This window comes from Microtus ochrogaster, chromosome 18 (genome assembly GCF_000317375.1).
Source record: "Microtus ochrogaster isolate Prairie Vole_2 chromosome 18, MicOch1.0, whole genome shotgun sequence".
NCBI classification, from domain to species: Eukaryota; Metazoa; Chordata; class Mammalia; order Rodentia; family Cricetidae; genus Microtus; species Microtus ochrogaster.
In genome coordinates, this window is record NC_022020.1 from 37205259 (window position 1) to 37228704 (window position 23446).

A 23446-nucleotide genomic window follows, 5' to 3' on the forward strand; every position below is an offset into this window, starting at 1 on the left:
AGAGGGACATACACATAAAAGAAATATTTTCTTGACTATGTATTGTTATATAGACTTAAGCTGGGCAGTGGTGGCTCATGCCTTTAATCCCAGCACTTGGGAGGCCAAGGCAGGCGGATCTCTGTGAGTTTGAGGCCAGTCTGAAACTACAAACGCTAGTTTCAGAACAGCTAGGACTGTAACACAGAGAAACCTTGTCTTAGAAAACAAAACAAAGACAAAATTTTTGTATGTAACTTACCTTGGAAGGTCTACATGTCACTGTTGTACCCCTCCCCAGACTCTGAATAATGGAACTTGTTTGTAGACCAGGCCGGGCTCAAACTCAGAGATTCACCTGCCTCTGTCTCTTGAGTGCTGGGATCAAAGGCGTGTGCTACCACCCAGCTACCTTGGAAGGTTTTAACAATACAATTTTTATTGTGATATATTTTTTTTGTTTTGTTTTGTTTTTTTGTTTGTTTGTTTTTTGAGACAGGGTTTCTCTGTAGCTTTGGTGCCTGTCCCGAAACTAGCTCTTGTAGACCAGGCTGGCCTCGAACTCCCAGAGTGCTGGGATTAAAGGCGTGCGCCACCACCGCCCAGCTATTGTGATATATTGTACCATGTTATCTTACATAGTTTCCATTTCTTTAGCAATGTCCTACCTACTAGGATATCACTGTGAACAGTTCAGTGTTAGTAACTTGTAATAGGACTTTTTAAGGTTAAAATGTTTAAATTCAACACTTAAAATTTAGACTTTGAAAATGAAATTTGCCTATAGCATGTATATAATTTCATGATAATGCTAAGTCATTTGCTAACACTATCGAATACATTCTATAATGTTGTTTTTCATTTTTTAAGATTCTTTCTTTAAAATAGTGAAAAGCTATTTTAACTTGGTATATTTAGTATACTATCCATTTAATGTCAATAGGCAATTCACCTCACGGATTTTCTGAAAAGTTCTACCTGGTTGTGATAGAGCGCACTCAAGACAATCGTTCACTGTTACACATGTGGAATTTACACTTAAGGTCCATTCCTGTTTCACTGGGTAAGTCTACTTCATTTGTGTGGGTTTTTTGTTGTTTTGTTTTGTTTCGTTTAGATTCAAGTAGACCTACATTTAACAAAGTATACATGTACAGTTAGAAAAGTTTAGGGCTTTTTTTTCTTTGTAAGAAAAAAAATGTTTTACTTTTACATAGTTTACAAAATCCTACATACATTTAACTGAAAAATGGTTTGTAAAACTGTGTTTATTCTTGTAAATAATATCATTTGTTAATATTATATATTACACAAAATAATGGGTTTATTAACTTTTTATAAATATGTTTAGTTACTTGAGCATATCTTCACTTTCCTCTCTTCCTCTTCTTCCTCTTTTATCCTTCTTAGCTATGTCTCCTTTTCCATTGTTTAGAATTAGTTTTTGAAATCATTCTTATATATTGTAATAATTACAGTTTATTTAGAATACCAAAAGTAAAACACCTTTCTTACTGTCTTCCTATATAGTGTCTACAATTTTACATTTTAGCCATTTATTTAAAAGTAGCAATTACAATATTTACTCTTACAGAGTTCCTGCTCAGATTTTGGTTCTGTTTTTTTTTTTTTGTTTGTTTGTTTGTTTTTGTTTTATAGATGAAAGAACAGACACAAAAGTATCAGAAGCTATTTGGGTACCAGAAGATCATTATTCCTCTTCTCCAGAGAAGATTCTCTCTCCATTTTCACAGAGATTCCAGGCTTGCAGAGCAAATCTCCAGACCACCAGCAAGCTGTCCCTGTCCTCTGAAATGGTGTACAGCAAAGAGCTGGACCTGCCAGAAGGGGTGGAGATCATCAGTGTTCAGCCTTCAGCAGGTCTGTACGTCCCCCAGAGACTAAACCAGCTTTGTAAAGCCTAGGTGCTTACAGTGTTCCTCGAAGTAAATGCTGTAACTTACTCTGAAATACACACAAAGCAGAAATGGAAATAATTCTATTGAGAACCTGAAATTGAAGGTTTAAATTTCTTATTATGTTTTCAAGTTATATGACATTTTCCAGCCAAGTTGTATTGGAAATACTGATTTGTTTAAAAAAACGATATTTTTGGGTAGATGTTTTATCTACTTTACTCACTACTTGGACTGAGTACCTGAAAATGTTTTTTGGACTCCCAGTTTTAAGGTACAAACTAGCATGGCAGAAGTTTGAAGAAGATGGTCACATTGTGTCTGCAATCAGGAAGCAGAGAGCTGGACATGAAAGCTGCTGCTCAGCTCACTTCACTCACTGTCTTGCTAGTTACTTTTCTATTTCAATGTAAAACACCATTGACCAAGGCAACTTATAAAAGAAAGCATTTAATTGGGCTTACAGTTTTAGAGAGTTAAGAGTCCATCATGGCAGGGTGACAGGGCACTAGGGCAACAAGCAACAGGCTGGCTGGAGAAGCACCTGAGAGTTCATAGCTCTAAAGGGAGGAAGCATAAGAGCACACCACTGCCTCTCCCTCTGTGACGTGCCTCCTCCAACAAGGCCATTCCTCCTAGTCCTTCCTAAGCAGTTCTACCCATTAGGAACCAAACATTCAAATGTAGACCATTCTTATTCAAACCACCACACTCTTTTATTCAGTCCAAGAGCCCAACCCCTGGAATCCTGTTGCCATGTTTAGAATGGGTTTTTCCATATCCATTAACTCAACTAGAAACTCCCTCAAAGATTTCCCTAGAGGTTTGTTTCTATGGTGACTCTAAATCCCTCAAGTTGAAAAAGTAAACTATCACATTAGACAAAAATGAAAGTTTTAGAATGTAAGTAATAACAAGTTTTCTCTTATTTGCCAACTGTTTTAGTAGTTACAGTAGTTTTCTGGAGCTATGTGCTAAGGTAGACAGTATAAGGTTTCTGCAGTGTATTATAACTTTTATTCCAAGACAGTGGTTTTGAGAGTGCAGTTTCCAGACCAGGAGCAGCAGCATAACGTGACTTGCTGCCATTGAAATGACTGATTCATGCACAGTAGCTTAGTGCCTAGTGATCTGATCTAAGCCTTCCAGGTATTTCGCATATATGTATCAAGAATACAAGACAAGATACAAGGCCTTTTAATTTTTGTACTTTTTCTTCATTTGTTTGTTTTGGTTTGTTTGGTTTTTCAAGGTTTTTTGTTTTGGTTTCTCTGTAGCTTTGGTACCAGTCTGGCCTCAAACTTCCTGCCTCTGCCTCTTGAGTGCTGGGATATAGGCGTGCACCACCACTGCCAGGCATTATTTTGTACTTTTTTTTTTTAAAGTAGGGGTTTCCTTAAGTGAGCTCAATTTCCCCAACTCAAATAGTTCTTTTATTCAGCCTCCCAAGTGCAGGGACTATAATCACTCCAAACTCTATTTTCAAACTCCTATTTTTTTAAATCATCAGATTATTATGAAAGTGTGACTCTTGATTACAAATTCTAGGTTAGAGGCCAGCAAGTATGACCAGCACTCTAGTGATTCTTGTTCTTTCAGGTATAGAACCAGCATGCTAAGGTTCTAAGAAAACCAATACAACATCCATGGTTTTAGTCATTCATTCTTTGAGTTTCATACTTAGAATGTGTCCGTGCTCTTTGCTACTTCTCTTTCTTTCGACGGTTTGCCTAAAATACAAATACTGTTAAACATTAATCTTTGTGAAAGGTGAAAGTCTTAGGAGTTTGGGTTGTTGTCATATATGCAGCATCAATGTAAGCAAAGTTAAACCTTGAAAAAGAGTAATTTTAGTATTGTCAAAATTCTGCTACTAGCTATAACAAAATAGGTCTTCATTGCTGAAGTCCAGTTAAAATAGCAAAATAGAGAAATCAAGGATATATTAAGACAACTCTTTGGCCTAATTTAGAAGTTGTGTGGAAAAACAAAATTTGTTTTATTTCATAAAATTAGTAGCATATACTCAAATGTGGTGGTTCTTTCATATAATTTCCACATTTGAAAGGCAAAAGCAGAATTGCTGCAAGTTCAATGCCAGTCCTGCCTACATAGCAAATTCCAGGCCTTTGGGTTATATAATGAAACCCTATTAAAAATATAAGGGTGTTTGGGGACCATATAGAAAATGTTTTTTTTTCCAGTATGAATTTTATTTATTTATTTAGTCAATTCTCTTGGAAAGGATTAAAAATGTTTTTATTCAGCTCAAAGAAATTGATGATTTTAATGTAAGGTTACATTTGTTTAAGACTTTGGAATATCATCACAGTTAATATGAAATGAACTTCAAAATGTGATAGAGGCTTGTGGATGGTTAAGTGAGTAAAAGTATCTGCTGGTAGGACTGACAGTCAGAGTTAATCTGAGTTAGATTCCCAGCACCCACATCTGGCATCTTTCCTCAATTACTTTCTAATTTTTTGAAGATGTATTTTTAATTATGTGTATATCTATGGGGTATGCACATGTGAATGCAGGTGTTTATGAAGACCAGCCTGATCTCCAAAGCTAGAGTTTCCAGTGATTGTAAACTCCTTGACATGGGTCCTGAGAATCAAACTTAGGCCTTCTGCAAGAATAGTGTGAGCTCTTAACTGCTGAACTCTCTCTCTCTAGTCTTCCACCTTTATTTTTCAAGGTGGGGTCTCTCACTGAACCTGAAGCTCATTAACTGAGCTAGGCCAGCCATTGTGTTTCAGGGAGCTACTTCTTTCTATCCACTTCTTCCCCAAAAACCTAAGGAGCTCCTATTTCTACTTTTTTTTTCTGTCCATTCTAATTTTATTCTTGGCTATTTCATTTATATACAATGAAATATGATCATATCTAACCCTTATTTTCCTCCTTTAACTCCATCTATATCCACTTTAACATGCCCCTTTCCCACTATATGTCCTTTTTTTATTTTTTTAAGTAACCCACTTAGTCCAGTTAGTGCTGCCCATATGTTCATATGTATGAGGTATTAGAATTCCCCACATCCTCAATAAGGAGCAGTAAGTACCTGGATACCATCTATCTATCTATGCCAGAAGTTTGGCTGGTTTGATTTTGTGCAGGTAATCACAGCTGCATGAGTTCATGAGTGTGATAGCCATGTCATATCCAGAAAGTAGTATTTCACAAAACTCCCCATCCTTCCGCTGACTCGTAGATTCTTTTTGCCTTCTCTTCAATGATATTTCATGAGCTTGGAAGAGGGGAGTTGATATAAGTATCTCATTTAGGGCGGAGTACTCAGTCTCTTATCACCAGTTATGCATCATTCCATTGACTGCCCACTCCAAGAAGAGGCTTCTCTATCAAGGTTCAGAGCAGCCTAGGTTATAGGTATAAACATAAAGATTTAAATGGCAATTGAATAGCTTGACCATTTAGCAAAATAATAATAATAGATAACACTCATGGTCTTTTCTGTAGGATTATCGTACAGGGCATAACATTTTCTCTTGTAGAGTAGCCTTCAAATCCAATCATTTAGTTAACACTCTTTAACAGTAATGCCACTATCGCAGAAGCTGGCATATTTTGAGTGATAGGTACATATTGTAACATGTATGATTCAGAGCTGGATAAGACCATTAATGTCTTTTCTTACTCCTGCATAGCATCTTCACATTGTGAAAGCTCACTACTGTGGAGGAATTTACCTGGACAGTTTGACTTTGATTTCTCTATTTCCTGCAGCCAGTGCATGCAGTGTCTTCAGCAATAGAGTGATAGTGTTTAGCAGTGGTGGGTAATCAAGGACAAGGGCAATATTCTGTATTGTTTTGTAGACCTCTAGAACTTCTCTGACCAAGATCTCATAAGGAAATATACCACGCCTGTCATTTTTATTTATTCTGGGAGTGACACTGTCCACATATATAGGATAATTCTATTTAAAGTCTTTTAAATAGTTTTTTTTGTTCTTGTTTGTTTGTTTTACAATTAGCTTCCTAATTGATGTTTTTCCTGTCGAGCTTTTTACATGGTTCTGAATACCCAACCTCAGATCCTTGTACTTGTGCATTAGGCACTGAATTGACTGAGCTGTCTCCCTAGCCCCTTTACCTATATTTTACAAATAAATTTGTCAGTTTATAGTTATACCCTTTGTCTGCTGTTGGATATATTTGATTTTACTCTACAGTAACACAGTTGAGTAGTTGTAATAGAGATCCTACATCTGTCAAAGCCTGAAGTAGTTATCAATATCTCCTTAGATCTGACAACCTGTTTTGGGAAACTAATAGTATGTATTATTAGTTTAAGCCTGATAAAGTATTAATTTCACTTAGGAATAGATTAGTGTTACTAAATATACTTTAGTATAGACTTTGGGGGTATAAACATAAATATTTAGAAGACAGTTTAATGCTCTGTCAGTTTATCTAAATAATAATAGCCAGTTCTCTATTAGGGACTGCAGTCACCACCACCACCACCATTTGAGGGGGTTCTCAGTACTAGTAAGAGAAGTCTATTTTTGGTGATTAGTGGTCAGTGTAGATACATGACTACACAAAGTACTGATAGAGGATATTTATTGTCTCCCCTCTAAAGCTCAGGGAAAATTACAGAAAAGGATGATAGGAATATAAAAACCAGCAGATAGAAAGACTACGAAATGCCATTTTCTGTATAAGACAAAATCATAGTAACTGCAGGTGTCGGCAAAGGGTTTATATATGAATGAGCCTGTCATCTTTAAAGCATGGATGGAGGGGGGTTTCAGTGATCTCAGCCTCTCACTGCTTAACTATTTGCTACTGATAGGTTCAGAAAGAGGGTGATGTGACTGCTTTCACCAGACTCCAATGACTAGTATTAATCCACTAGTGTCACAGATGACCTTGTTTAAGCTTGTTAGGTCACAAAACAAAATTGAAAGTCATGAACTTAGGAAAGACATTGGTGGAGGTGGTTGGGTGGGTGGTCCTGATGGGAGGGAGAAAAGAGAAGGTGAGGAGAGAGAATCAGAATATCTTGCAGTATAAGCATGAAATTGTCATATAATAAAATTTGTTTAAAAAAAAACCTCTAAAGTGACCAGAAGCTTGGACAGTCATACTTATATTGAAAAATACGAAGACTATGGAGCTAGAGAGCCATGACAAATATCAATATATTTTTACAATGAGATACATAGTTATAAAACTAGCAAATGGGTACAGAATCAGGATAATAACTAAGTTTTCAATAATCCTTTAAATAGTACAGTTGTTCAGTTTAGTTAGAACACATTTAATGTAGATTGTCGGGACTTTAACCTATAAAATGTAAGGACTGAAATAAATTTTCTGAATTCATTTTTAATTCTAAATTTTGGTGACTTTTTTTGTAGTATTCCTCTTTATATATATTTGTGTGTGTGTGTGTGTGTGTGTGTTTGGGTATGTACATGAACACATATGAAACTCAGGACAACTTGCATTAGTCTGTTCTATTCTCTTACCATGTAAAGTTCCGGAATTTAACTCACAGCCCTGTAGTATATAGTATATTGGTGTCATTAAAAGCCTGATCATGAGCTTAACAGTAGTTTTCAGCAAAACAGCTTAAACTTTTAATACATAGAAAATATAATTTTAATGGCTCCTTTTCTTTCTAGGACACCTTAGTTCATCTTCCATATATCCTGCGTGCAGTGCCCCTTATTTGTTGGCAACTTCATGCTCAGATGATAAAGTAAGATTTTGGAGATGCAGAGTAACAGGTGGAGAATCGGCTACATCAAAGAATGGAAAAATGGATCTTGTGTATATTTGGGAAGAATGGCCGTTACTCATTGAAGATGGACTTCAGAGCAATAGTAGTATAACTATACCTGGTAGACCTGTAGAAGTGAGCTGTGCACATACTAATCGTTTAGCAGTAGCTTATAAACAGCCTACATCTAATAGTAAATCTCAGGAATTTGTAATGCATGTAAGTATTTTTGAATGTGAGTCTACAGGAGGTTCATGTTGGGTCCTTGAACAGACTATTTATTTAGATGAGTTAAATACAGTATTGGATTCTGGCATTAGTATTGATAGCAATTTAGTGGCCTATAATAAACAAGAGACATATTTATTCAGCAAAGAAAGTATTACATCAAACACAAAACATTTGGTTCACTTAGACTGGATGTCTAGAGAAGATGGTTCTCATATCTTGACTGTAGGAGTTGGCTCAAAACTTTTTATGTATGGACCTCTGGCTGGCAAGGTACAAGAACAAACTGGTAAGGAGAACCAGGCATTTCCTCTTTGGGAGAGTACTAAAATTGTACCTCTTTCTAAATTTGTACTTTTACGAAGTGTGGACTTGGTTTCTTCTGTAGAAGGTGCCCCACCATTTCCTGTTTCTTTATCATGGGTCCGGGATGGCATCCTTGTGGTAGGAATGGATTGTGAAATGCATGTATATTCCCAGTGGCAGCCATCTTATAAACAAGAACCTGTTACAACAGATTCATACAATGGAAGCACTCCATCTATACTAAGCTTAATAAAACAAAGTAACTCTTCAAGTTCTGGTCTACATCCTCCAAAGAAAACTCTTACTCGATCCATGACCAGTCTTGCACAGAAAATCTGTGGAAAGAAAACTACGTTTGACCCTTCAGTGGATATGGAAGATTCCGGTCTTTTTGAATCAGCTCATGTACTTTCTCCAACTTTACCTCAATACCATCCATTGCAACTTCTGGAACTCATGGATCTTGGCAAAGTCCGGAGAGCCAAGGCTATCTTGTCACATCTTGTCAAATGCATTGCTGGGGAAGTTGTGGCTCTGAATGAAACTGAATCCAATCATGAGCGTCGTATTAGGTCTCTCACCATCAGTGCTAGTGGAAGCACCACCAGAGACCCACAGGCATTCAACAAAGCTGAAAACACAGATTACACAGAAATAGATTCTGTCCCTCCACTTCCTTTATATGCCTTACTTGCTGCGGATGATGATAGCTATCACTCATCTCTGGAAAAGTTTAGTAATGAAAGTTCCTCAAGTAAAAATAAACAGTTTTCAAAAGAAAATTATGATGAGCTTTTCCAGCCTTCAGTTCTCTCTGATAGTCACATGTTAGAGACAGATGAAGAAAATACGAAGCCCAAAGTTATTGACCTTTCACAATACAGTCCAACTTACTTTGGTCCTGAGCATGCACAGGTTCTTTCTGGCCATTTACTGCATTCTAGTTTACCAGGACTCAGCCGGATGGAACAGATGTCTTTGATGGCCTTAGCAGATACAATTGCAACTACAAGCACTGATATTGGAGAAAGCCGAGACAGAAGTCAAGGTAAAAGTAAACTCTGTACAAAGGGGGAGGGAATAAAGATAATTTTACTTACTTTTATAGAAACCAATCTTACATAATTTTTAATAAAAATGATATTATAGGGACCTTTTTAGAAAGTTACTGCAAAAAATTCATCTTTCACAAATTCATACCAGTCATCAATAATAATTGCTCAGTACAGATACAGAAGATCCAACTGAACCTCATCAGTTTTGCAAAAGTTCAGATTATTAATATAGTTGAAATTTAAGTGTTTCTGTTTTTCCCCCTTCTGTGAAGATAATCCACTGTAAAACATTACAGTTTGATTTAACATTTTAAAAAAATTAGCGTTTTTGTGTACTCCTGCCTAGAATAACAAATGTAAAAACAAAAGGATTATATCTTCATTACCAAGAGAGCATTTTTTAAAATCTAAGCTATGAGCACATTTAGGCATATTTAAATGGAAATTTTCTATCATATCTTAAAGTCTGAAATTAGCAAGTCTGTTATTTTAAATCAGATATATTGCTTAGTAGGATTGACCATTGACCTAAGCTTGGCAAGAAAATAAGGATTAAAGTTCATTCAAAATGTTTTAAATTTAAAAAAGGTAGTTTATACTTTAGAGGGTATTACTAATAGATACTAATTTTATATATGTTATGTTTATTTTAATATGTTTACTATGAGTATGTTGCTATTATTTTTAATCATATGAAGGAAAAATCAGAACTTAAAATCAGGATTAGCATAACACCATTTCCTCCAGTATTACAGCTGATTATTGGGATTCGGATATGATTTGAATCCATTATAGTAAACATTACTTTAACATAACCACAGAAAGCGTTAAACTCATTAAAAATAAAAGTTTCAGATCGAAGGAGGTCAGATTATAAGGAATGTTAATAGACTTTAAGTCAATTCATTCTCATCTTATAGTTTTCAGTTATTTAGCTATGCTGTTTTCTCTCTGATATAAGAATGCTTATAGAAAAAAATGCTAGAAAATATTTTAAAGTAAACTTTTTTGCAAGATTAAGAATGTTCCAAAAAAAAAAAAAGATTAAGAATGTTTTGTTCTTATATATGGTATTGTGGCATGCTAATTATAAAAATTTTTAGTATTTTATGCTTATACAATAGTTTTAGTATTGCATTTGCATATAGTTTTTTTTAAAAAAAAAACACAAAAGTTTACTTTTTTCTGATTATAGGTGGAGAAACTCTAGATGAATGTGGATTAAAGTTTCTTTTGGCTGTTCGACTCCATACCTTTCTTACAACTTCCCTTCCAGCCTACCGAGCTCAACTCCTTCACCAAGGTGATTTTGCTATTCATTGCATGGAGATACCAGGAATGAAAAAGAGATTTGATAGAACAGAAGGAAAGAAGTAAAGAATAAGATTTATCCACCTGCTAAACTGGCAAAATTAGTGTGTTTTCCTGACATAGCTAACATGAGAGTGAAAGACCCTCAGAGAGTGTCTTTCAGTCTGGGGAGACCCTTCCCAAGGAACAGCAGACAGGCCGCTGGCCAGCTTACCTCCCGGTGGTGGGTCGGTGATCCCTGGGCGGGGGGTCTCCAAATCCCGGACGAGCCCCCAAATGAAAGACCCTCAGAGAGTGTCTTTCAGTCTGGGGAGACCCTTCCCAAGGAACAGCGAGACCACTTGTGCGGATGCAAACAGCAAGAGGTTTATTCATATACACAGGTACCTGGGGCGTCCAAGTCTCTCGGAGGACTGGCGCGCTGCCAGGCTGGGGTAGCGGGTTTTTATAGGGTAAAGGGAGCAGAAGCGCGGTTACAGAAGCGAGATGCATAGTTACAGGGTTTTCATTGGTCAGTTTGAATATGGCCGAGTTCAAGTCGGGACAAGGTCCCTGGTTCCCGAGAATTCAGATATGGGCTGCCTTGGCTCTTGTCAACAGGGTGTCTTTCTCGATATTCACCATTCCTCCCCCGGCCCAGCCACAGGTGTCTCTATCTCGTTTTGGCAGCTTCTAAACTGCCCTTTGTTAAAACCCTGAATATTCAGTACAAGCCTTGCAAAATGGTGTTACCGGTGCTAAGTTGTTTAACAAGCTGGGCGGGGGTCTTTCAAGAGTATTACAAATATTATATTCTGATATACATGTGATTACAAGTAACAGACCTCAGTGATGTTACATTAAATCCAGATATACATGGTCTCAGTACTCAGGAATTTGAAGTTAGTGCATGGTGCCAGCAGCATTACTGGCTACATTGTTATTAACAGTGGGGCTTGGGTTATGCTGGTAAAGCAATTTACTCAGCGATATATGTATCTCTCTTTTCCCTTTGTCTCTGTTTCTCTTTCTGCTTGCCTTCACCCATAGTTTGCATTCTACCCACCTTAGTTTACTCACCTTAGTTGATATTAGCAAGATAATCATTGCTACAGGCATTTCTAGAGATCCACCTCTCAGGTGATTCTAGATTCTATCAAGTTAACCATTAATTAGTCAACAAAATCAGTCACTCAAATACTTAATTTTTTAGTGAAAACATTTGAAATTTACTTTTCATAAGTGTAAAATGAACAGTTGATTTTTTTAAAGAAGATAGTAACCATGCTATTCATTAGAACTCATCTCCCCACTGCCTTACCAGCAGGTTTTGGTAGCCACCATTCTATCCTCTGCCTGTATAAGATGCAATATGGATTCTGCATATAAATAGAATAATGAAGTATTTGTCTTTTTCTGCCTTTCATTTAGCATAATGTTCTCCAGGTTTATTCATGTCGTTGAAAGTAACAGAATTTTTTTTAAGATACTAGGATTCTATTCCATTATGAATATATACATTTTCTTTATCTATTTACCTATTAGTATGACATTTTAGATGCATTTTTAACAGAGCTATATAATATTGCAATGAACATTGGATGCATTAACTCTTTAACATGCTAATTTCAAATCTTTTTAAGATTGTGTCTGAAAGTAAGAATATTGACCCACATGGCAGTTTTATTTCTAGTTTTATAAAGCAATGCTATATAGTTTTCCATAATATCTATGACAACTTTCATTCTCACCAGGATCATATGGTGTTTCCCTTTTCTCTAAATTCTTGAAAAGAAGGATTTTATCTTTTGATATAGTATCTTTCTTCCAGATAATAGGACATGTCACATTGTGATCTTACTTTACACTTTACTGGAGGTTTGGAGTATTAAACATGTATTCTGTGTATTTACCTGTAGATTGAAGCTTCTGTCTTGCGCAGTCCCACCGCTATTTAAGTCCAAAAGAAACACACAGCGGTTTTTATTAATTATAAATTGTTTGGCCTATTAGTTCAGGCTTATTAACTAGCTCTTACAACTTAAATTAACCCACAATTCTTATCTGTGTTTAGCTTCATGGTTTGATATCTTTTCTCAGTAAGGCATTCTCATCTTGCTTCCTCTGCATCTGGCTGGGGACTGCATCTCTGCCTTTCTTCTTCCCAGAATTTTTCTGAGTCTGGTTGCCTCATTTATACTTGCTGCCTGGCTACTGGCCAATCAGTGTTTTATTAAACCAATACAAGTGACAAATCTTTACAGTGTACATGAGCATCATTCTACATCATTTACTGGTGAATCATCTTTCTGTTTTTGGAGGGGGTTCTTTTAAAACAGGGCTTCTCTGTGTAACTGCTCTTCCTGTTCTGGAACTCGCTTTGTAGACCAGGTTGGCTTTGAGCTTACAGAAATCCCCCTGCCTGTGTGCCTGTGCCTCTTGAGTCCTGAGATTAAAGGCCTCTTTCCTATATTCCTGTTATTCTTAGATTTGGTCTTTTATTTAATCTTTTTCTTGATTTTTTTTTTGGAGGGGGGGCAGATCTTTTTGATTTAACATTTTCTTTGACCAAGTAAGCCATTTCTTCTATTGTGTCTTTAATGCCTGACACTTTCAGTTCCATCTCTTGTATTCTGTTGGTGAGGTTTTCCTCTGGGATTCCTGTTTGAATTACTAAATATTTTGTTTCCAAATTTCCCTCAGTTTGGGTTTTCTTTATTGATCATATTTTCACTTCCAGGTCTTAAAGTATTTTAATCATTTCCTCCCATCATTTGTTTGTGTTTCCATAGATTTACTTATGGCTTTTAGTCATTTCCTCCAAAAGGACCTTTAGCTTAGTCAAAAGACTATTTTAAGGTCTTTATCTTGTACTTCAGCTATGTTGCAGTTCTCAGTGCCTACTGTGGTAGGGTTGCTGTGCCTTTTTAGAGATGCAGTTTCCTGGCCTGTATTGATTGTTTTTACACTGGAGTCTAAACATCTCTGTTTGGGACAGCTGAAATTCTAGGTGTTGAAATTCTAGGTCTTGTCTTCGGTGGGTACATGTTTTGTTCCTAGGTTTCTGCTGCTCTGCGTGGTTCTTGGGAATGTGTTGTAGCCCTGTATTGCCTGGTAAGAAATTCTGGAATTCTGCTAGATGTGGCCACTGGTTTCAAGTTAAAATATGTTTCTAGGTATTAGGAATTCTCACTTAGTAATGGGAATGGATTGGTAGGACCCTAAAGGGAACCACCAGGATCTGCTTGTTCCTAGAAATGGGGGCAGAAAGAAGAGAGGCCAAAACAGGTAGTCTGTTAAAAAGCTGTGCATGAGATGGGGGGATGGGAAGGTGGATTTGAAGGAGAGAAGGTTGAAGATCTAAAACTTGTCTACCTGCTTCCCAGGCTTGCTAGCATGTCTGGAAAGTTGTTTAGATGGTTTCCAGAGAATGCCTGCTATCCTTAGAGAACTAGCATAACAGGAGGACTGGAGAAGAATACTGGAAGAGAAAATCTGTCTCAGGCTGGAGATGTAGGCAGCAGGTGATCTGCTGCAGAGATGGGAGTGAGACTTGGGAATTGGATTTGGGATAGAGAAGGGAGAGGTGGAGATCCAGTTAGGCTACCCGTTTCCCTGGCAGGAGTGGCCTGTCGGTTCCCAGGAAATGCCTGCTGGATTTGAGGACTGGGATAAGGTGGTGGGTGAGTAGGGAAGAAAGGTTGGAGACTTGTGTGATCCCACTGGAGATGGGGCGGCCACAGCAGGTAGTCTGCTATAGGTCTGGGGTGAGACTGGGGGATTGATTTTTGAGAAGAGCAAGGAGAAGTGAAGCTCTGCAGTTAGCCTACCTGCTTCCATGGCTGGAGTGTTCATTCACTGATTTTTAAATCAAGTTTCTTCTTCTTGCTGTTAAGTTCCTTTTAAATTTTGAACTTTTTTTTTGAGACAAAGTCTGACCATGTATCCCTGAGCTAGCTACAACTCACTATATAGATCAGGATGACTTTGAACTCACAGAGATACTGGGATTAAAGTTGTGTGCCACCACACCCTTCCTTGATATGAATTTTTTATCAGATGTACAGATTGCAAGTACTTTCTCTTAGTCTATAGGCTGTTTCTATTCTTGCCATCTTTCATTCTTTGCTATCAGTATTTTAGTTTTATGTCCCATTTGTCTATTTTTGTTGTCTGTACTGCAATCATTGTCAAAGTCATGGAGCTTGCAAGTTGTTTGGGCCTGTTTTGTGCTCTTTGAACATCCTTGATTGTGATTAATTTCAGAATGGTCTCAGCCACTATTGATTGAAAAACTTATTTTTCTTTTTTTCTGTTCTCCTGCTGGTAGCTCAACTATACTTAAAAACAAACTCACAGTTCTTGAGACTCTATTTTGATTGTGTTCGTTATTTCTTTTTTCTTTTTCGATTTTTTTCAAGACAGAGTTTCTCTGTCTAACAACAGTCCTGGAACTTGCTTTGTAGACCAGGCTGGCCTTGAACTCAGAGATCCACCTCCCACTGCCTCCCCAGTGTTGGGATTAAAGGCGTGGTGAGTCCCCCACTGCCCTGTTTTGATTGTTTTCTTGTATGTTCAGAAGTTGACTGTTTTGAGCCTACTGATGACTCATTTATTGAATGCATTCTTAATTTAAATTTTGATTTCTATTATTTCTTCTTTGGGTTTTTTTTTTTTTTCGGTTTTTTTCGAGATGGGGTTTTTCTGTGGTTTTGGAGCCTGTCCTGGAACTAGCTCTTGTAGACCAGGCTGGTCTCGAACTCACAGAGATCCACCTGCCTCTACCTCCCGAGTGCTGGGATTAAAGGCGTGCGCCACCACTGCCCGGCTGTTATTTCAAAAATTTTAGATATTTATTAACTTTTCTATCTGCTTATACTTAATCTTTTTTCCAGTGTTGATATTCTTTATACTGCATGCAGTCAACCTTTAATATAAGTTTATAAGAAGACAATACATTATTGTTGACCATTGCTACAATTTTATATAGCAGACATCTATAGTTTATTCATTTTATTTGATAAAACTCGCTGCCTTATGATTCCCGTCTTCTCAGCCCCTGAAACCACCATTGTAATCTGTTGATTCTATGAATTTTTTTTCTTTGAGATAAATCATGTGAGTAGAATAATACAGTACTTACCAATAATATGACTCATTTGTTTTGCTTAGTATAATGTCTTCAAATTTTATGTTACATATTGTAAAATTTCCTATTCCATTGTATGAGAGATTGTATTTTTAAAACCGTGCTTCTTCAGATGGGTATTTAGGTTGTTTCCACATCTTATGAACATTGCTGCAGTCAGAATAGAGTGTAATATCTGTCCAAGTAAAAGAAATTATTCCTTATCATAGGTTAAAAATGTGAAGCCATATATGTTAAAGTCATGTCTTGTAAACAAGCATTTATTTTGCCTAGTAATATTAAATAAAATATTGCATGAAAAGACAGAATAGAAACTGAGCATTGTTACCTGTACTGATCATTAGCTTGCCTACACAAATGTTAAATATCAATATTAAAATATCCTATCAATATGATGAGGCAGCATAATAGCCATGGTTATGGGTCAGATATTCTGTATTACTTAATTGGATTATTTTATTCAATCCTTAATACTGTTATATATGTCATATATATCTACGCATATATTATAACTAAGCACAATTTCTATTTGTTGGTTTGTTTTTTCTAAGACAGGGTTTCTTTGTGTAGTTTTGAATGTCCTGAAACTCACTCTGTCACCAGGCTAGCCTTGAACTCAAAGATCTCCTACCTCTGCCTTCCCAATGCTGGAATTAAAGGCATGAGCCACCACCCCCCATGATATTTTGTTTGTTTTTTAAATGATTCGTTTTTTATTTTATGTGCATTGGTGTTATGCCTGTGTGTATATATGAGTGTGTCAGATTCCCTAGAATTGGAATTACAGACCCTTGAGAGCTGCCATATGGGTACTGAGACTTGAATCTGAGTTCTCTAGAAGAACAACCAGTGCTCTTAGCCACAGAACCATCTCTCCAACCCTTTATTCATATTTTCGTAATAAAAACCAGAGTCATTAAAAATATAGTAACTTTCCCAAGATTATATATTTTATTTTGTAATATACCTGGAATATTACATACATGTTCTAATTTTAGAGTCTTTGTAGTACTGTGCTTAGCCTGAGTTATACTTTTTGTTTGATTCCATGAATTTCTTTAATTCTATGGAGTAGAGCATCTTGAACAGATGTTTGAGAGAAAAGAGAAGCAGTACTAAAGAGGAAAGCACACCCCGTGTAACAGTGCTTCAAGTGCTTCTTATGTTCTCAGGAAGTCTGTGGGTAATATCCAGAGCAGCACAGTGACATTTCCCATAAGTGTTCTGTGTTTTCAAAGAAATAGATGTGAATTGTATTCATCGGAGTGGTATCGTTGGAGTAAAAACTAATTCACATTTCTAGGAACAATAAAGACTATAGTTATGAGTCTGGAAAAAGCTTTGAAAGGTGTCAGGGCTTCTCACTGATGCATGTAGCAATTTGCAAAGTTGGTAAGTCAGATACTTCTCAAGAGCAAAAGGCCTGAACTGAGAGAGCAAGTCTGTGACCCAGAGCATCTGTTTCCAGTTCAAGCTTGTCACCATCACAGTTTCAAGTTGCCACAGAAATAATAAACCTAGAAATGGTTTCTCAAATCATACACACAGGATAGTGATGAACGGTTCCTTAAATCATTTTTTTTTTTACTTGTGAGCCCAACAGGATTTTATTTCCAAAAATTGATCTAAACTGTCAGAGTAGTTTCTGATTTTCATAAGTTACCAGGGGAAGAAATTCCAGGCATCACTGTAGCGGTGACCTCAGGTTGGAACCCTCAGGGCCATTTTCACAGAAGCTCTGGTTTTCAGCAGCAAATTTGAGGCTTTATTTTTATGTGCATTTTGTATGTTTAATATATTTTCATGTCTAAGAATGTTAGCATAAATATGCTGATTAAACGAAAGGGTTAATTCAATTAGCTTCCATAGGTACCAGTCACTAGAGTTTCTTGGTGGCTTTTACCTGGTTTCTAAATAATAAAGTCTCAGAATTGTATGAAATCACCTCATCATAGAGATCAAAACATTGAGATTTAACTATTTATCTGCCGTGCCCAGTAGAAACAGTTAGAACCAGGGTTAATCTGTGGTCCGAGCGAGCGAACCACAGCTGCCTCACAGCTTCCCTTTGCTGTTAAATCATTTCTTATGCTATTTCCAGGATTTTAGTCTTCCATCTGTTATGGTAAAAGGACTCTGTCATATGTCATTTAAGTACCTGGTTTGTCTTAATTAATACACAATTCATAGACATATTAACTGAGGTTATTTTGAGCTAATTTGTGTAAATAAAAACCTAAAACCATTTATATGTTTATTGTGCTATTTGCACAATATTATAAATATTTCTGATAATCATTGTATAATTTTTGCATTGTTTATAAGTGTCTTTTTTGACATTTCAGGCCTCTCTACTGGTCATTTTGCTTGGGCATTTCACTCGGTAGCAGAAGAAGAACTGCTGAATATGTTGCCAGTCATGCAGAAAGATGATCCAACTTGGTCTGAACTTAGAGCAATGGGTGTGGGATGGTGGGTTCGCAATTCTCGCATATTGCGCAAATGCATAGAAAAGGTAAAATTTTATTTGGACGTAAAATAGTATATTTTGAATATTTGTTTAATGGCATCCTGTCTTCTATATTAGTTATTCCATTTTGTTTTAGAAACAGCTTCATAATTTTTGTGTGGTGTGTTGTGTTATTGGGTATTAAATGTAGGGCCTTATGAATGCTAGGCATGCATTATATCAGTGAACAAAGTTCAGAATCAAGCCTCCTTTTTTTAAAAAAAATTTAATGATTTCAGTACATTGCAGATCATGGCCTTGAATTGCAATTCTGTCTCAAACTCTTGAGCTGTTGTGATTCTAGGCCTTTGCCAGTAGGCCTATCTATTCTCAACCTCTAGTTAACACATTTATTTACTAGTATACTTCTTAATTTCAGAAGTATTTGTTTAGAAAAATACAATAGTTTAGGAAGGTTCTATAGCCCTGTCACCTCTTCTGTGTGTACTCTGCTACTGTAAGTGTACATATACTAGTTAAATTTATATGCTTGCACTTATTTATGCATATATGCTTATTTGTGTGCTTATTTAAATTTTAATATAGAAATAACATGTACTAATCTTATATGTAAGAGCAATTATTTGTTCATTCCCAAACTACTTCTTTAAAAGATTGACTACTGTTTTCCAATTGTAGGTAGCCAAAGCAGCCTTTCATAGAAATAATGATCCTTTAGATGCTGCAATTTTTTACCTTGCCATGAAAAAAAAAGCTGTGATTTGGGGATTATATAGGTAAGTGAAAGACCTTTAAAGCTAAAAGTCACTTTTCATTCAGAATGAATGCATAAGTAAAACATGTTTTTATTGATATGTTCTTAGTTGCCTTTTGTGTTAAAGTGTGTGTTCCATGTTAAAAGAAACCAAATGATTTACTTAAGTTTGTTTTAGCATTTATCAGTCTAAAAACAAGTTTGTTTCTTATTTGATTATTCTAAGAATATCTCCGTCATCGCCAAGAAGCAGGGAGGAAGGAAGTGGAGTAGAAAACAAATGTGTCAAGATGAATTTGCATCAGCATTGGGGAGGAGGAGGAGATAGTGGAGTCTGGGATGAGCATCTGTCCTCTGCTACTAAAGGACATGGGTCAGGGTGTTCCTGAGACTGTTACTCTTCTAGGTGCTGTCATTTCTTCTTCTCACTTGTCAACCGCAACCACTCCAAGAGTACCATTTGTTGAAGATTCTGTTTCAGAATGGCAACTTCTGGGGAAATTTTTTATATTGAATATATGAGTTTCCTAAGAATCTAAGGTTTTTCGGGATTGTTTTCTATCAGATTCCATTGAGTTTTGGTTAGCAAACTCATTTCCAAATAGGTAGAACACAACTATTGATGAGGTTTTAATTTTATACTAGTGTAAATATTAATGTGTAAATTATCTTAATGAAGTATGTATTAGTAAAATTAATCTGCATGAATTTAAAGGTGATTTTTGTCTGAGTGCTGCAAATGCAGATCACTTTGCAATTTGTAAGAGAACTTTTAAAAAATTTGTGAGATTTATATATAAAAGTAAATGCTTACCTAATCTTATTTTACTAATGAAGATGCAGATTCATAGTAATTTGTGAACTGGCAAATGTTTTGTTTTCATTTTTATAACTTTTTTTTGTAACTGGATCTTAGTCTGAACTACAGATTGCCTTCAAATTACCCATCTTACTCACTGAAAGTCCTAAGTGTAAAAGGCTGATTACAAAGTAGTATGTTAAAATTTTATGAATTTTGTTCCTTTATAGATCTCAAAAAGACACCAAAATGACACAGTTTTTTGGACACAATTTTGAGGAAGAGAGGTGGCGTAAAGCAGCTTTGAAAAATGCCTTTTCTTTATTAGGCAAGCAAAGGTTTGAACATTCTGCAGCCTTTTTTCTTCTAGGTGGTTGCCTCAGAGATGCAATTGAGGTAAACATTCTTTTTAATTAGCATTATCATTTCCTTAAGCAGTTCACCTAAATCTTAATTTTCTAAATTTTAATTTAACTGGTAGAAATGTGAGGCTAAGTGCCTAAAGTTACTGATAATATTTTATAGTAGTTTTTATATTATTTTACTTAGAGCAGTATTTTACAGAACTGATAAAGCAAGTTTTGTAAAATGAGTAATTCATATGACTCTACACATGAAGTATATCTGGCTCTTTTACCTATTAGATTTGAGAAAAATTTCTTTTTAATTTTAAAATTCTAATCTGCTCAGGTGAATTCAGAAGAGCAAGTTTCTTTTTAAATATTTATTTGTTATGTATACAATATTCTGTCTGTGTGTATATCTGTAAGTTAGAAGAGGGCACCAGACCTCATTACAGATGGTTGTGAGCCACCATGTGGTTGCTGGGAATTGAACTCAGGACCTTTGGAAGAGCAGGCAATGCTCTTAAACCACTGAGCCATTTCTCCAGCCCAGAAGAGCAAGTTTTAAGAATAAAAATTATAGATTTATACTGACTAGAGTTATCTGTTTCTTCAGGTCAAATTACTTTGTAAATGCATGCTTAGTAATGACAAATAGATTTACAGATGTTATAAATATTAATTTACTAAAGTAGGCAATATACATGCCAGTATTGCATTTATAGCTTGTAATGTTTAGAGATTAATAAATCCTTATACATTTTCGGTAAATAGGTTGAGTTCTTCGTAAGAGCTGACTTTATTTATAAACAATATTTTTTAAGGTATGTCTTGAGAAACTGAATGACATTCAGTTGGCTCTTGTAATAGCAAGACTGTTTGAGTCTGAATTTGATAAGTCTGCAACATACAAATCTATTTTACGTAAAAAAGTGTTGGGAATTGGTTCTCCAGTCAGTGAACTCAGTTCATCAAACCTAAATGCACATTGCGACCCCTTTCTTCGGAGTATGGCACACTGGATTTTAGAGGATTATAGCGCTGCTCTGGAGACATTAATAAAGCAGCCAGTTACAGAGAATGAAGGTAAGGTGACACTTCCTAGATTTTAATAAAAATGTTATTATTTTATGAAAATGTAGTCCACTTTCTGGTCTAATGTAATACTGCATATTAATTTTTTGGTCTTTGTGACTAAGTGGGGTTTTATTATTTCAGAAAGATAAACTATTTAAAGCCAAGAACTTTAGATTTTCTGTTTTATGAAATAAATGTATTGAACATAAATAGTACCAACAGTTGATTTTAAATACTTTGGAGAAATGGTCATAATATAAAGCCAATTTTTAATATTTGGTTGAGTTACTACACTTGTTAATCAGTTTTATAATTCTTACAAGAAAAATGCAGTGACAAGAAAGCTGACTTAATAGATGTGATAGGAGAATCTTAAACTGGAAAAAAATCCTTGACTATTGTTTTCTTAGGATCAGTAGCATATAGGTTATTTTAAATATGCCCTTTAGAACTCTACTTCTCCTTTTCTTTCTGGGTGTGTGTGTGAGTGCATGCATGTGTGCATACACACATTTATGCAGGAAACATTCTTTTTAAGCAGGGTGGGTGTGTGTCCGTGTCTGTGTCCGTGTCCGTGTCCGTGACTGTCCTGGATCTAGCTCTCTAAACCATGCTGGCTTGAACTCACAGATCCACCTGCCTCTTCCACTGGAGTGCTGGGATTAAAGGCATGTGCCACCATGCCTGATTGTGAAACATTCTTATAGCCTACTATAAAGTGAAATTCTTTCTATGAAGTCATGTAAAAATGGTGGGATTTACTTTACCAGTATTTCTCCATAGGCAGGATTGAATGGTATGTTGTAGCTGGCTTAGTAGTGAGTGTATCATTTGGAACAGTAAGTAAAATAGCTTCTAGTTTATAACTTTTTATGTAGCACTATTTAATTAGGAAGTATCTTTTAACACTCAAAAGAAAGCCATGAGACTTGGGTATTTAAGTATCGTAGCTAAAGGGTCCTTAGATGGTTCCAAATAACCAGAAGACACCCGATCTGTAATTGCAGAAGGCAGGTTTATTCTTGAGACAAAAATGCTAGCATGCTGGGATTCCCCCAGGGTTTGACCCCAGGGGAGGGTAAGGCAGCCCCTTTTAAGCCTACTTAGGAAAATTTCAGCTCTGGGTAAGTGTACTTTGAAGTGATTGGGTATAGACCCTTATTGATAGAGGAATCATTTTGTGATTGACATCTGGTCAGCAACTGTGGTTGTGGTGTCAGGGATTTGTCTGCTGTGTCAAGTCTATTTGACTGAAAATAGCAAGAACTGTTCCTGCTTGTGGCCAGGTAGGACCCTGACTGGTTACAAGACTGGATCTACTTGCTGAGGGTCTAGTTGAAGCCAGACATGAGTCAATATAGGATGGTGGGGTAATGTGGGGCAGAGGTCTTAGCAAACATCTGGCTGCTGGAACAACTGACTATTGTCCCTTCAGTAGTCACATGAGGTAAAGATTTTTAAATTGGCTTCTTCATAATGGAGGGAAAACATCGCTTTATTAAACTTTCATGCCTTCTTGTTTTATGAAAATATGTAAATGTTTGTGTATGTGTTTGTGTGATATTAATGCAAGATTACATTTCTAGAACCATTTAAATCAGGATTCTTTTGAAAGACAAGTGATAGTACTGGTTTAATTTATAGTACCAGTGAGATAGTATTACAGGCAGAAAGAAATATTTGAATATGGGATAATTTTAGATTGACTACACAGGACTGAATTTTATATGGAATGTCAAAGATTAAGAAATTACAGGTAACTCCTAGATTTTTAGCTTGACTAATAGTGAATGATATGATGGAGCACTGATTAGATCAAGAAACCTTCTCCAGTTAGATGATCTTTGGGCAAAGAACTAGTTGAAAGAAGCAAGTTAATCAAAAGAGGTAGGTGGATAAAGGGTGGTGTGGACCAAGGGCACATCAGATAAGCCACCCCAGGTCAAAAGTGTTTTTGTATTTAAATAGAAATGCTGTGGGGAATTGGGAAACAGGAGATAGAGATGTGCAAATTAACAACATATAAATGGTGTTTAAGATTATGGGACTGTTGTGAGTTTAACTTGGGGAGTGTGGCTAAAATACAGTATTTATGGTCAGAGAAGACAAGGACTAGCCAAACTGACTGAAGAGATGTATCCAGGGAATAGTGAGAAAAAGAGCTAAGTAATCTATCTATCTGAAGCATTGTTTATGTTTAAAATACAATTGTAAAATCTTTTCTGTTCAGTGACAAGGAATAATGTGGTCTATATAATATATATAATATTATTATTTGTCCAAGGACCTAGTCAAGTTTCCTCAGAGAAAAGAGGGAATTTT

General features: G+C 36.1%; 1 protein-coding gene across 5 annotated transcripts in view; it reads left to right on the forward strand.

Annotated features, from left to right (window-relative positions):
- Positions 1-23446, forward strand: part of Dmxl1 (Dmx like 1) — a 145570-nt gene that overhangs the window by 55622 nt on the left and 66502 nt on the right. For all 5 annotated transcript variants that reach the window (XM_026783594.1, XM_026783595.1, XM_005356086.2 and 2 more), the window contains 8 exons: positions 923-1042; positions 1639-1860; positions 7555-9234; positions 10437-10544; positions 18026-18195; positions 18829-18926; positions 19934-20099; positions 20872-21133. In XM_026783594.1, the coding sequence (XP_026639395.1) occupies positions 923-1042; positions 1639-1860; positions 7555-9234; positions 10437-10544; positions 18026-18195; positions 18829-18926; positions 19934-20099; positions 20872-21133 (2826 nt within the window). The remainder of the gene's footprint in view (positions 1-922; positions 1043-1638; positions 1861-7554; positions 9235-10436; positions 10545-18025; positions 18196-18828; positions 18927-19933; positions 20100-20871; positions 21134-23446) is intronic.